This window comes from Wyeomyia smithii, chromosome 1, assembly GCF_029784165.1.
Source record: "Wyeomyia smithii strain HCP4-BCI-WySm-NY-G18 chromosome 1, ASM2978416v1, whole genome shotgun sequence".
Taxonomy (NCBI): Eukaryota; Metazoa; Arthropoda; class Insecta; order Diptera; family Culicidae; genus Wyeomyia; species Wyeomyia smithii.
Window position 1 is genome coordinate 204,506,538 of NC_073694.1, and position 16,248 is coordinate 204,522,785.

General features: G+C 36.3%; 1 protein-coding gene across 8 annotated transcripts in view; it reads right to left on the bottom strand.

Moving 5' to 3' along the window:
* LOC129717939 (serine-rich adhesin for platelets-like) overlaps positions 1 to 16,248 on the bottom strand; it is a 118,668-nt gene that overhangs the window by 73,036 nt on the left and 29,384 nt on the right. For 5 of the 8 annotated variants that reach the window (XM_055668231.1, XM_055668234.1, XM_055668232.1 and 2 more), the window contains exons 3-4: positions 10,762 to 11,007; positions 1,663 to 1,805 (exon numbers count right to left, since the gene is read on the bottom strand). In XM_055668231.1, the coding sequence (XP_055524206.1) occupies positions 1,663 to 1,805; positions 10,762 to 11,007 (389 nt within the window). Of the gene's footprint in view, positions 1 to 1,662; positions 1,806 to 10,735; positions 11,008 to 16,248 lie in introns of those variants that run through there. The other 3 variants (XM_055668235.1, XM_055668237.1, XM_055668236.1) reach the window with 2 other exon arrangements.

The following is a 16,248-nucleotide window of genomic DNA, read 5'->3' on the forward strand; positions in this document are numbered from 1 at the left end:
CACCCTACTTAAAGTGATGATTAAGTATAAGATGTAAATTTTATTTTTTAAGTGAGTTGAGCTAATGCAGCAATGAAATAAAAAAAAAATCTATCTTTGAAACCTTTGATCCCGAGCATCGCCGGGAATGTTCAACTAGTATTGTTATAAAAATGATACAAAGGACTAAATTTTCAAAAATAGTAGAATAGTAAAAATGATGAAAATTACAAAAATGACAGTATAGACAAAAATGAAAATGATAATCTAACGAAAAAAAAGGCAAAAACAACAAAAAAAGATCACTATCTGTCAATGATATGTAGTAAAAATTTCAAAAATGTCAATTAGAAAATTCATAAAATATAGAAGTGACGAAAATGACCAAATGCGAGATTGGAAAAAATACCAAACAAAGATAAAAAAAATTCAATTTGACAAAATAAACCTATGAACAATTAAAACGAAAAAAAAATTGCACGGACGACGAAAAACTACAAACACCATAAAATTATAATAACTGCAAAAATGACTCAATAATTAATTGCAGAAATGACCGAGAATAAGCGAGATAAACGAAACTAAAAAAAAAAACAAACACAAAATGATAGAAAAGACAAGTAACATGATAAAAATAACAAAATATAACTAATTGACAAAAAACGCTAAAAATGGTAGAAATAACAAAAATCGCAAGAAAAACCAAAATTGTCATAAACGAAAAAACTATTTATGGCAAAAATAATTAAAAACGAAACTGACAAAAATGTCAAAATAATATAAATTATCAAAATTATAAAAATAACTAACAACGAACAAAGGAGAAAAGTTGTAAAAATGATAAATGATGATGAAAAAGGAAACAAAAATCAGAAATAATCGTTACAAAAATGACTAGACGAAAAAGATTAAAAAAAAAAAATGATCAGACGATGAAAATGAGCAAACAGCAAAACTGACAAAAATGAGATAAAACGATCGAAAAAAATTACAAATTATTAAAATGAGAAAATGAGAAAACTGATAAAAAAATCAAAAAATACAAACAAATGTGTGACAAAAATGAGTCAATGACAGATGGCAAAAGATACCAAAAATAATAAAAAATACCAAATTGGCAAAGGTAACAAAAATTACAGAATTACTAAAAAAGATGAAAAACAGTTCCAATGGCAAAAATACCATAAAATGCCAAAAATATATGGCTATGGAATCAGCAAACACTTTGGACAGAATTATCAACTGATGTGAGGTAATATTGTAGACGAACCATTTTAATAATCTTGTCTTTGAAGTGTATTTCAAGAAGGAAAAGCCATTTTTTATCCGGCTCAGGCTTCACTGTGCGACATTTCAGACTCCAAAAAGAGCAACAGAGCAGATAGTGCAGCTGTGCAGTGTTGAGACTGTGTGTGGCATTTGGTTTTATCTTCCCACAAGTTTGTAATTATTTTGCTCCCGCACCGTTCGGCTCTGTTATTATTGACGATGTGTCATATTGGTAGAAGGGAATCGCTTTCTGGGTCAATCGATTCCTTTTCAAACAGTATAGTAACATTCGGCAACGGCAAACCCCGGGGCTTTATGCCCATCAGTCAACACAATGGGCGATGAGTTCACAGTCATCATCAACAGCAGCAAAACAGCGTGGGCGTTCATTGATTGTGTACACCGAAAACTCACTTGATATGGTCCAGGAGCGTCGAATACTCTTTTTGATCAAATCCGACGCCGGCAGGTAGTCCTTGGTTGCGATGACCGAGGTTCTGCGGATGTCACCGTCAGCGTAATCACTCATCCAGTCTTCGCTTGCGGCTTGCAGCTCTCTGTGTTCGAACATCCATTAGGATTACCGCAGCAGCAGCAGCATCACACAGCGCGTGGACAATGAAGGGGCGAAAAATAAAGTAAATTGATTAAATCGGTTTAATTTCGGTTTTGACGGGTGAAAAATAATGATAGGAAAACGAAATGAACCTATTGTGAAACATTAAGATAACCAAGCTGGGTATTGTGGTTAGTGCGTTCCGTTGATGTGGGAAGTTTTGAACTGTTGTTATTTTGGGAGGATGAAGTGAAAGACATTCACAGAGCATTCAGGGGACTAATTGAGGTTGCATCACAACAACGCTCCCTGACATGGGACTTCTCAGGCAATTGGCAGAGTGTTACCAAAAGTAGCTATAGAAACAATAAAATTTAATTGGGCCGTTTAGTGCCACAAACATCGCTAAGCAGCATAACACAGCAAGTAAGGGTAGAGAATAAAAGATTCAGCCGAAGAATAAAAAAGTTTACAAGTTTGGTAGATCTTGGTAGTGTTTTGTAAGCCTATCTTAGTAACTGTTTTATAGTAGGTACTCATTTATTCAGAACAGTCATATCGCGACCAGACATTCTCAACAGACGACTATCATCAATCAAACAGATTTACCCGAGCCTTTGATTAATTAAGCTCGCAGTAGATGTTCGAAACTCAGCGTAAAAAGACAATCCGACGCCAAAGTGGGAAAAACTTTTCCCCAATCTTGGCCACCAACTAACATAAAAAATCGCATTAGAAAGAATCATTAATTTTATAACAATCAAGACTTTCTCGACTTCACTACTAACAACCGTCCTTTGCTGCTGGTACCGCATGCGGGATCCCGACAATAATTGAGCGCAAAATATAGAAAATAGCATCGTTTATCCAGTGTGGCGTCAAAGCGTGAAAAGGGAGCTTTATAAATGATCGTTTCGAGGGTTCTCCTCTCGAGTGTCCGTTGAATTTCAATGGCTGTCGCCTCTACATCAAGTTGTAAAACGTGTGCAGAAGCTGATGCGATGGTTTAGCTGAAACAGCAATTGGGTGCCTGAGTTTAACCGATCGGCCTACATTCGGGGAGGCAAGGCAACCACATCCAGGAGAATTTCGCCCGCTGGTTCTGATGAATGGTGCTGGCCAGTTCACAAACAAATAGAAAATTCGAAAACACACCGCTGGGAAAATTTTTCGGTTTTGTTCAATGTTTGATTCCACAGCTCGGTTACTCAGAAATGCATTTCTCGCAATGCGAGTGTGTATCATAATCGCCACCATTATTATCATCAGCATCGAAACTATCGCATGACTGACATCATGGGAGAAAAGTTGTGCACACGCAGCCGCGTTTGATAGAGTAGCTAGCAGCAAACGAATTAACGGTGGTGACGAAGACATTTACTAAAGTGTGCTTCATTTGAATATCCTAATTGATATCATTACGTTTGCTGTACTTATACTCGTACAGAAGTGATTAATTACATCGTGACATATGTCGTAGAGGAAGTTTTTAAGGGTGTTTCTCTTTCCGTGGCACCGAACGAGCAAAGCCTGTGAAGGCCTGTGATTGATTTTAACCAACACCAACTGAACAGGTGTGTTGTATCACTAAATGCTTATTTTGCAACATGAAGAAGACACGAGTATGATGTCAAACCGGACGATAACATATTTTGGCCCGCAGCAGGTAGACTGACTGAGGTGAGTAAATAAAAAAAACGATTCGATAGATAAGCTCTTGGTTGATAAGCAATAATAACATTAGTATTTTAAAATTTTCTCGTTACTCCACAATATTCAAGCTTAGAATTTACTAAACATAAGCTGTCAGATCTCTTTCACCAAAACTGTTTTTCTAGTTGATTAATGACATCACAGAATTCAGTTCAATCGAATGAAGCACCGATAAAACCCCTTTTTATCGATCGGATCTTCCGTCCCTCGTAGGGGTAATTTAGGTATAAGCTTACACGCAAGGCTATTGCCATGATCTGTGTTGAGAAAAGAAGATGCTGTTTATAGATTTCTACACACTCAGGGCAGCCTCCCGAAAGCCAAAAGATGCAGACTTGTTTAGTGGTTAGATAATGGTCTTTAAAACAGCACATCGGCTCAGTTTTGATTGGGTAGGAAAATGATGAGAAAATTGCTGTTTTCAGTTCTGTTTCTGTACTGTTGCTGCTACTGGGAAATGTTCTTTGAAGTGGATATGTCCAATGTGAGCCATGTCACAATGAAGGACATGTAATTTTATGAATGCCTGTTTTTCTTTCTTTGAGCTATACGAACAAGATCTAATGTTGAAAAGAAAACGAGGTTTTCCTTTTGAATGGAGCTTTTATCACAGTCACTGAACGGGTATTTCATATTAGCTTTAAAGCCCATATTTTAAACGTTTCTGAAAATTTTGAGCATTTTTTTAGTTTTTTTTCTGAAATGCTTTTATCATTTTCAGTAGTTTGGGCTGTTATCATCTTTTCATATGTTGTTTTTGTGTTATTTTTTTTTTCTTTCTAAAACATACACTGTCTGCTTTGCTGAGTTTAACTTGAAAATTTCGGCATTTTGGCTGTTTTTACTAAATTTATGCTAATAACGCTCTCGAAATTTTCTGTTTTTTGAACCTATACTTCCAGTATGGCTAACATTTTGACTTTTTTATGGACGCAAAAATTTATTTGACTCGGCAAGCATTCTGGCAATGTTTCTTAATGTTTCTTTTCAACAAATGAGCAATTTCATAAAAAATGTCCCAATTTTAATATATTTCCATGTCATTTTTGATTCCTGAACCTTTGCACAGAAGCTTTTATGGAAGATGCCATTTTGTGCTATTGTTATTTTTTTTTAATCACGACTATTTTTTGTGAAAAGAGTTTTTGAAAAAAAGGCATTGATGGTCACAAATATTTATAATTAAATTTTTGATCGGTGCGACGTCTTGGGCAGTGTTGTAGATAATAATTTTGTCTTTTCAAAAATACACCGGGAAAAAACTTATTTTCAACAAAACAACAACTAGAAAATAAATTTGAAACTAATTATACAGGTCGGACTCGATTATCCGGAACATCAAATTTTTTTTCGTTCCGGATAATCGAGTTTTCCGGATAATCGAATCACACAAAAAAATACTGAAATTTTGCGATTAACGAACATAAAATGAATATTTCTTTTCATTATTTATTTGTACGATGCAGTGGCGTAACCAGAAGTTATTTCTGAGGCAAAAAGGGGTAAAATCTTGAGAAGCAAATGTCCCAAACATGCCGGAAGTGACTTAAATGGAAACAAATATGCCAGAAGAGATGGTAAAGATGAAATTTCGAAATAAAAATTGAAAACGGACACCAAAAAAAGAAAATTCCGGATAATCGAATTCCGGAAAATCGAGTCTCCGGATAATCGAGTCCGACCTGTATCGATAGTCCATTTCATTTTTTGTATAACAACTACGAAAGACTAGCTAAACATTCATGGTTATCTGATCGTGGAGGAATGAGAGAAGAAGAAATAAATTTAGAAAGTGGAAAAAAAATTTGCTTTGCTTAATTTTTTCTTATTTTTTTCGCGATGTGTTCGAGAAAATAAAAAAATAATAAATTATATTTTGTAGTTAGTTTTAATTTTATTCGCAATCTAGCGAAAAGAAAAAATTCAATCAGTGTATATTGCTTTGTTCACAGTTAATCCTCTGTTTATTTCTTAAATTTTTCTAAATATTTTTTAGTTTTAGTTTTTTTGTTTTTTTTTATTCTCGCTTATTTACCGTCGGTCTAGTTCCGCCACTGTTATTGTGCCAATCACCTACGCCCGGGGAGGCGACTCCACCCAGGACCCTAACTCACGACCCGTTGATTAGCGGACCGGCGCCAACGGCTTTACTTCCTCATGCGATGGAAGGCGTTATCCCAGAGATTTTTCGCCTCAGAAAATCTCCCGGTGTCGGCTAGGAATGAATCTAGACCAGTTGGGTTGGTAGTGAGTGAATCACGCCACCTCACAACCATCGACACCTATGTCGGCGGTGGAATTCGAACCCAGTCGTCGAGCATGGTTGGCGGAGACGTTACCAACCACGTTGATACCCGCCCCTTTTCCATCAAGCGCCCCTTTTCCATCAAGCGTTACGTATTTTATGGACGTTTTCTTACGTAACTTCAGTTTCAAATAACGCAACATCCATAAATTACGTATAGAGGGGAAGGGGGTATCCTTGAGCGTTACGAATTGTTACATAGGGGAGAGGAGGAGGTAAGATCAGCGTTACGTAACACAGAAACTCTAGAGAGACTCTCCAAAACCGAGCATTTTTATTAAGCAAATTCTTCTACAGCGTTACGTAATTTTTATGGGGAGGTAGGTGGTGGCGTTACTTTTCGTTACATTTGGGGGTGGGGGTCCAAAAACTGTTTTTTTTTGCGTTACGTTAGAAATCTGTTCACGTGGAATGTGGACAACCCCTTATCCAAACCTCAAATGTCGTCAGGTAACGCCCATAAAATACCTATCGCTTCTGAGGGGAATGGCGTGGGAGGTGATCTGACAAAGCGTAGCAACCCGTGTGAAAAATTTTGAGAATCTTTACAAAAAAAGGGTGTCAAAAACAGTTTTTTTTTTTGGCGCTGCATAATTATTGGACGTTCCCTAATTAATTAAGAAACCCAGAAAAGCATGAAAAATGAAATAAAGATAATAAATGACAAATATATGATTTTTCGAACTAATTTTTATTTTCAACAACGGCTTTTACCCGTTAACATTCTTTTTATTAAGGCAGACAATATGTGTGGCGCAGGGGAACGAAAAATAAGCGAACTGAAAATATGATACAGATTTGGAAAAATATACCGCATCCAAATCTGTATCATATTTTCAAATCGCTTATTTTTCGCTTCCTCTGCTGCACACATTGCCTGCCTTAACGTAAAATATATGTTGGTGTGTTTTCGACTGTTCAAATGTTGTGTACGTAGGTTAAGCAGTTAGGCGTCGTACACAAATTACGTAACGCTAAAAATTGAAATCCCCCTCTCCCCTCTGTAACAATATATAACGTTCGGTATGACTCCCCCCACTAATATGACGTAACGCTGAACAACCTGACCACCTCTGAATTTACAATTTTGAGCAAATATCACAGTTACGTAATTGTCTCAACTTCTCCCCCTTCCCCCTATGTAACAATAAGTAACGCAGACTTAACCCCCTCCCTCCCCCTTCATGCGTTTCGTACTTTGTGTACGACGCCTTACAAAAGCAAGTAGAACGACCTTTTTTATACTATCCGACGTTTCGTCACTGTTCAGTGACATCTTCAGGGGAAATGATTTGCTTTGATGTCACTCAAAACGTCTGACAGTTTAAAATAGGTCGTTCTACTTTCTTTTGTGACTGCTCAGCCGAATGTACAACCAACATGCATGGAAAATATAACAAGTTAAAACCTTTTATTTTGTTCAATAGGAAAAATAGAAAAAGATAGAAAATTAAAAACTTAAAAACCAAAATAAAAATAAATGAAAAATAAAAAAAAATAAAAAAATTATAAGTAAAAGGGTTAAAATAAATGCAATATGAATATGTTTAAAAAAATGAAACAAAATTAAAGAAAAAATAACAAAAAGAATCGAAAAATGATTGAAAGATATATAAAAAAAAATATTTACAGAGATAAGGAAATTAAAAATAATTATAACAAATCAAAAACAAAAAACAAATTAAAAAAAGACTGATACGCTAGTATTTTTTTTCGTTTGCATTTACATAAAGAATAATTACAAGAAATAATTGTTTATTTTTCTTTCTCATAAGAAACATGCTTACTGACTTCAAGTGTGTTTGTCAAAAATCTTCCTTATTTATTTAAAAACTCAAAAATCTTTTTTATTAATTCAAAAACGAATTATATGTACATAGTGAAAAACAAAAATTCGTCCAACCTGCACAATTTTAAAATAAACTTTTCACAAAAATCAATCGTGATTAACAAAACTACTAATAGCACAAACTGCCAACTTTAGCCCATAGGAGTTGTTCCTATACTCACTTTCAGCAGAATTAATAAAGACAATTGACAAACATATATATCAAAATTGGGACATATTTTATGGAAATGCTCATTTAATGCCATTATGATATTAGTTTGGAGATAGAATTTTTTAATCTCTAGATAAAATTTCTTGAGGAATCCAAAAACGTATGTTATACAATAGGGTATGCTGTGTCTTGAGCTCCTCAAGACGGCAACAAATGGGTTCTGTCATGATTTAAGTATAGTTGTTGCTATTTAAAGTACAGTTTGGTGTTTGCTACTCAAATTCCTATCAATAAGCTTCAATTTGGCACTGAAAAATTTAAAATTCAATAAACGGCTGCAAAGTTACAAACTTTTAAAAACTGAAAATTTCGAAAAAAATTGATTATTCTGACCACTCTATTTCGGAAAGCGTCACCCTAAGAGTCAAACAAAAAAAATGCAGGTTCAAGAATTTTCTAGCAAGCTTGGGGCGTTTTTTCACATTTAGGTCATTTCTGCAATAGGGTCTACTGCACGGAATTCCCTTTCTCCGGAATTTGGCCAGCTAAGGTTCCGTAGTTTGCAAACTCGCACAAAACTAGCCCTGTATAGGACGCTGATACTCCCGGTGACCCTTTACGGACATGAAGCATGAACGCTGAAGAAAGCTGATCGACGAATGTTCGGAGCTTTTGAGCGTAAAGTTCTGCGATCGATACTTGGCGGTAAACTGGAAGATGGAGTGTGGCGCAGACATGTGAGCTGGAAATGTAGCCAGAATGCCTGACAAGGGAGCCGCCAAAACTATTTTCAGTAGAGAACCAGGAAGAGGCCGTTGACTTCGTGATAGGCCTCGCACGCGGTGGAAGAAGATGCTCGATCTGCTGCCCATGACAGTAGAAGCTGAACATCTCTAATTCGTTAGGCCCTAGACCGGTGAACCAAAAAAGTAAAACAAGTAAGGCCATTTCCGATTGAATCGCTACACACTGTTTCTAAAGCTGCCAAACCGTAATACTATTTTCAGCCAATAAAATTGACGTTTAGCCGCAGTCTTCAGCAAAGTTGTTTCAATCATTATTCTCCATTATATGGAAGACACAATTTTTGGGCGATTCACCTAAAAGTGAGAGACGAATATTTCTTTTCTCAACAATCAACTTTGTTCAGCAAAGTTGTGGCACATTTTACAATAAACAACTGCCTATTTAAATTTTAAACTTTTGTGGAGTTTTATATTCAGTTTTTTATTCAATATTCTACATTGTTGTTTGCTACAGAGCAATTACACAAAAAATGGGCAACCATTTTAATCGATCATTTTTGATTTGATTAAATTTTGCATGGATGGTTCTATGGGCGAAAATGACATTTTGTGCTATTGGTTATCTTTGGTTACCACGACTCTTTTGAAAAGCGATGTAGAACTCATTTTGACATGCTATGTTGAGAAGGTATTGGTGATTACAAATATTTTTAGAGCCAATACGGTTTGTATGATCGGTAAGACGACTTCGGCAAAGTTGTTTTGTCTCTCTAAAAAATATACATTCGCTTAGTTTGATTGGAATTACGTCTTCAGTAAAGTTGTAGACACTAACTTAATTCTTCCAGGAAATAATAGACTGTGAGACAAAACGATTTTTTTAAGAAAACAAAACACAGAAATATAATTATAATCAATATCCTCAAATCAATATAACAATATGTTGGTTTACGGGAGAACTGGCACCAAAAATCACAGGAATGGTTAAAAATCTTTCTTGTTTTTCAGTTTGAGCTCTAGGGCAAATCTACAACTTTCCGATCACACAAATCGTATAGCAGCTAAAAATGTTTTTTATCATTAATAGGCGCGCTGCTGATCGCTCATTCACCACCAACATCCGATTGATACCGTATATTAACATACACACTGAGCATGCAAGTTTACAAGGGTATTATTATGTTGCGTCAAATGTATGTATGATTGTACGTAACAGCTACTTTTCTCTGTTAATCAGAATTTTGAAAGGGTGTACATTTGGTACCAGCTGTCACTGAGCGGTTCAACGGAGGGGTAGCTATCGAATAACAAGATCCGCACTGTTGCTCTATACCTGATCCGAGATGGTCTTTTTATTGCCAGCACTAATGACATAGGAATTGGCTAGGAGTGGACTGTTTGGCAAAAACTGATGAAAATTATATTTTCAGATATTTTTAGCCTAAAAAATATGTATAGATTTCATTGTTTTACCTCGCTCGTTTTTTTCCCATCTCGTTACAACCCTACAAAGTCAACATGATACCATTCATCCACCCGAGCCCCAGGGCACAAGCATTACAGAATGGTTTGTCGTTAAAATCAAACACTATACAGTCGTACAATCGAACGCGCCTGATGCGTATTGAGTTCGACAGACAAATAGAGGAAAGGCCATACAGTTGGAAAGACGAGAAAATAAAAGCTCTACAGCTAACAATTCAAACGCGTAGGAGGGAGGAGGGAATCTACTGCAGGCGGGTTTTCCGTTACACCGCACCGTACATATCCTCTAATACCATAGTCATTCGTATACGTACTAGGAATTCGGGGGCGGGGTGGGAGGTTGTGGCAGTAAATATCATTCTTGTGTGACACTAAAACACCGTCGAGCGTCGTGCTGCGGAAATGGGATAGAATTCCAAGATGGGAGATATACACATCGAGCAAGCAACAACACAGAAAGTAGGTTCCAGCGTGACTTCGCTGCAGTGAAATTAAAACAAATAGATACAATTGCAACAAAATTCGCTAGAGAAACACACAGATGATAGCTTTGTAGTACGAGAGTAGCAAAGGACACTTTGTTGTTGATTTTTATTGTTTGGGCTTTATCCTGCACAACACTGCGCACTGGAGGGGGATCAAGGTATTAATGAAAAAAGGCTCATATTCCTTTGTGCCGTACCCTCGCGGGTCCAGCAGTGCACTCACATTTGCTTGTGACACACTACGCATACCCAGTCAGTGGTGCGAGTGGAGAATTCCCGACACCCCTTGCACACCCGCAGCCGGCAGGAACGACACGGTGCTCCTCGGTTGATGATCCTTCCCAGCTCGGCGGCACAGCGCGAGCAGGAACGGGTCGATTCGATATAGTTCGGCCGATCGAGGGAACCCCCGACCAGGGCCTTCACGTTACCTTTCTTCCGCAAATGGAATAGTTCGGCCCGCAGGAGCCTTTATTTTATCCCAGCAAGTGGCCACAGGTGATGTAGGTGGTGGTAGTGGGAGTGGTGGTGTTGGTAGTTAGTGGACGGCTTATGCAAGGGGTGTTTTTTTCATATGGTGCAATGGTGCGTGTTTAATTTATCGTTTCATGTGTGATTGATTCGACAGATATTATTTTGTTGGTGAACAGAGAGCAATAGGAGAGAAAAAAGAGAAAAGAAAAAAAAGGCACTTTCTTTAGAACATGGTTGGTTAACTGAAATTGTTGCTGTTGTTGTTGCTTTAATTTTACTATTTATAGGTACTATGCTATATTCCGCTTTGTGTTGTCTGCTATGAACAAAAGTGAACGTATGGCTTAGATATGTGGAGAGTTAGAAATAAAAAAGCAACAGGAGAGTACGATTCGCTAACACATTACTATTTAGATATACGTGTGCGACCTACTGCCATTCACTAGAGCTATCAGAGAGTTCCACCACACCGTTACGCGTCAATCAAAGTTTAGCTCTAACCTATGTGACTGTACGCTAAACGACATCTAGGCCCTGCGATTTTGCGGGCAAAAAATAAATCTTCCCCAGTCTCAGCCGCAGAATTCATGGGAAAGCGTAGATTGATTTTCCTTCCAGCTCTTTTATTAGTCTATTGTAGTGAGCAATGTTTACGCTTTCCAAAGCATGAATAAGTAGGAGGCTGAGGATAAAAATAAAACAAAATGTGCTTTCATTATACTAAAAGCACCCTCAAGAGAACATTTGAACAATCGTGAATTAATCGGTTTATTTTCTCGCTATCAAAGTTGAAGATTCTTACAGTGAGATGCACTTGTAGTTCGCATCCGCTAAGGTTGATGCCGTGGTTTCCCAGGTGTGACTAACGATCTACTAACCACAAGGTAGTAAACGTGTCACTATTTTTAACTTCAGACACGTTCTGTTGTTGCTGCTGCTTAATACCGCTAATGTTGCTTCAATTGTCCATATCAGCTGTCACAAGGAATCAATACGAATAATGAATCAATTACGTTTGATTCAGCTTTCCACCGGACAGTTCCTGATTCCATAGTTCGAGCACTAACACTTCAAGAATGTTTGCTGGTTTATACAGAGCCGTGCGTGCGGGTTGAAGAGAGTGTTTTTTTGGAAAGTGAGCAAAACACTATAATAAAACACTATAAGTCTTGATAATATCTTAAAATTTCTTTTTTCAAATATTTTATGAATATAGAATTTGTTGCATCCGGTTCTGAGGGCTATAAATTTTCAATAAACAATTTTTTCACTCGCAGACAAATACTTATTCCTCCTCGGTACTTCGTTAATTTGACAAAAGAACTGTGTTCTGAAAGCAAAGTTCTTAAAAATTAAACAAAAATTTATTTAACGCAGCGAAATATTTTTTTGACGAAAAATCCTTAAAGACGTTTGATATACCGAAAATATATAAAGCGTGATGAAATTGTGACTTATGTAACTCAGTCAATTCCGGACTCCCTTCATTCTTGCAGTAATCGATTAAAAAATAAGTAATGCCAAAATTCAATTGTGATTTTATGATGCTAACTATTGTACTAGTAAAAAATGTAGAGCCTTGTTTGGTACGGGATGACAACCAGAGGCAGAGAATCGACCCCAGATATCATTTTGAATTCCAGGATGGTGACTTCAGGTTTTCGAAAAACAGCCAAAAATGGCCGAATATCACACAATATGGGTATTTCCTGATTATGCGTAGAAGTCAAAAATCGACCTCAGCTGCCAATTAAAAATTCAAGATGCTGGCTTCCGGGTACTGGAAAACAGCTTAAAATAGCTAAACCTAAATATGAATATTTTCGAGGTAGGTTATTTAGGAGCTTATTACGAATCTAGCATCACCGCAGCATTCAATTCCACCCATGTTTTTTTTTTTTACTGTGAAGAGGTATTCTAGCAACAATTATGTTTCAGTAACCTTAGAAACTTTCTCCTCATCAAAGATCATTATAGTACTTTAACCTTGCGGTCGTGTCTCATACACAACCTCTTCAACTTCTTCATTTCTGGCTTGTTTTCAAATTTTTGACCTATTGAGAATCCTTGACATTTTTGATAAAATTATTTTATTTTTATCCTATATGTATTTGTATAAACCTTGTTTCGTTTCTGTGTCATTTTTTTAATTCTGTTTTTTGTTTCTGTTTTGTTTTATATAAGCTCCATTCTTGTGTAACTTATGACGCAGTTTGGTTCCACTTTAGATCAATTTTCGTCTTATTTTCATTTTTATTATATTTCTATCTTATTCTTGTTATGTTTTCGTTTCATTTCTATTCTGCATTATTCTATTTTTGTCTCATTTTTCTCGCGATTTCATATCATTTCTGTCTCAAAAAATAAACTTGTTTGCCATTGTTAATATATTTCCTCAGTTTTTGCTCATTTTATATTCCTTTCGGCTTGACTTTGTCACCTTTTTTATTTTATTTTGTAGTATATGTTTAATTTTCGTTTCATTTTATCTTATTTTTTGTCTTTTTGTTGTCTGATGTTTATCTAATTTTTTGTTAGGCCGTTACAAATTTTATTTTCATTTTATGTCACCCCCCCCCTTAAAAAATCTTGAATATTGGAAGGGGAAGAAAAAAAAGAGCTCAAACCGTTTTGTTCATTTCATTGGTTTTCGGTCACAAACAAGTCAGGTGACAGCGAGAATGTCGTCGAAAGGCAAGCGAAATAAATAATAATAATAAAGTGTTATTTTTCAACATTTATTTGAGTGTTACAAACGTCATAACTTGCACACAAACTTTGATCAAAGATGTTTCTTTTTTTTCGTCTCGGAGTTATTCATTTTTTGCCACCCCCTTTGCTAACTTTGATAACCTTGGACATAAAAAGAATTCGCAATTTGTATCAGCCTTATCATTTTCGCCATGTTTGTCAATACTTATTAGTAATTGCATGCAAAAAAGTCCTATCCGGGTTTTCCATCATACACAAAATCACTATTGTTGTTCCTTATTGGAAAATTCTAGAGCCGTTTTGTTTTTGTTTGTCTCTTAGGGTTGAATAAATTTAAACTCTTTTCAAAAATTTTATTTTTTTTTCAATTTGTACTTTTGAGCCTTATTTTTAATGGGTATTTCGAGGCAAAACATCAAACTGTACTTAAAATAACAATATCTATGCGAAAAGAAAGTTTTAATCCCTATCGTTTCATTATCAAAAACCTTATCGTTTGATTTTTTATGTTTGTTTGACTTATTTATTTATATGTACTTTGTTTGATTTGTTAGATTTTTTTTTCAAATTTTTGTATATCTTTTTAATGTTTTTATATGTTTCTGTTTCATTATTTATTCTTATTTTTTTGTTACATTTTTTCATGTTTCATATTTTTTATTTCGTTTGACTTTGTAGTCTGTGATTTTTTTTAATTTATTTCATGTTAACTTTCATGTTTATTTTTTCCTTTTTTCTTATTTCATGAATCAATTAGGGAACGTTCGTTAATTACGTAGCGTGAATATATTCAACCCCCTTTTCTTTCGTATAGATCTTCAAAATTTTCAGCATGGGTTGCAATGCTTCACCAGTGATATTTGAAATTGGAAATATTTTTATTTCTGCTGGATATAATCGAGTTTAAAATTGTATTAAATCGAATCTGTCTATTATCCGTCTTGTAATAGACACACGTTATGGTCGGTGGTAAATATCAATATTAACCACCCTAGAAGTTAAACCTCACAAAGGAGATTTCCATAAAATTTTCTGATTGGAATTCAGAATACAACAATAAAGTGGAATTAATGTATTCCTATCCTTCAATAACTATCCAATCCACCTACTAAGCGGCTTTGTATGGACTCATCACTGTGACCAGAAACATTTGACTGTCACTGTGATCAGTGATCGTGTTGTTTTTTGTCAAAAGAAGAAAATAAATGAGAGTGTGTATCCTCCTACTCTCACTGAACTGCTGCTACTCCTCAGTCAGCATGCATGATCTCATGTTGCTATCATTTCTCTTGAAGGTTCTAGGAATTGTTTTCAATTGTATTTTAAAATATACTTATTCTGGAAAATATTTTAAAAACATCTCAAAACATCTTGGAAATGTTTGTGAAGTATCTCAGAATAGCCTCGGCTATCAAGCAAAAAAATCAACAGCAAAAAGATATTAGTAAATGCGTAACCATTTTAACGCAATTATCAGGTTATTCGATATGTGCGAACACTTTATCTTTACCCGTAACCTTAATCCTGCCCACGGCAATGTCGCTAACTGAACGCGAAGTCATACCGGCACAGGGCGGGCACATCGAAACCAACTTGGAGTCTGCTCATGAATAATTAAAAACGTAATTGGTCCTCTCAACGGCAAATAATTAAATTTTCATCAACAATTTTCTCGGATTTCTAATACCTGTCCACTCGGTGCCTCCCAGCTAGGATCAAACGCATCGGCTAGTTCCCACACAATCATACGCTCTTCTTACACCACAGTTGTCACAGCTGGCTTGCTTGCACTTCTTTCGACATTCCTTGTCTTCATTGATGGAATTTCGTTCGGTTGCACTAAATTTTCCCCCAGGATTCCATTGAACTTGCATGAAAGCATGTGCTTTCCACCACCGAATGACGTCATTCGGTTCGGCTTCCCAGGGATGAACCGTCGCTGTTTGGTGCGTGAGTATTGGCTAGGGCGTTTTGCGTAGGAGTGTCTGGGGAAAGAAGCAAGCTTCTTCGAAAACGGCGTGGGATTCAATGAAAATTGTACTACGAGGAGTTTGTTGTTTACTCTGTGCCGAATATCTAACCCCAACAAAGCGGCACCTATTTTTGCTTTATTACGCTGTTTGAAGTTCGCGTGGCGTGAAATAACGAGTAGGTATAGTAAAATTACATCATTTCAGGCGGCCTTTCAGGGAAACGATAAACGGAATAATTGCACCATCCTCGGTGTGTTTTTTTCTTTCCTATAAAGCCCCCAGGAACGAACGTTCGATCGGTTCGAAAGAATAAGCTTAAGTGGACTATCGAGGGGAAGTAATAGGCCTCTTTAATGCACGTAGAAAGCAAGCAAATCAGAGAAAAATATTTGCCTTTTGCCTTTTTTTTGTGCAACCGGACGAGAGCATTCTCCTGGACCGGACAGACAGTCGATTGACGGTGTCAATCGTAAGGTGAAGAGCATGAACTGGCAAACTTTTGAAGTACGCAATATCGCGGAACCGTTCCCAGTAGCAATTTTCTTCGTCTG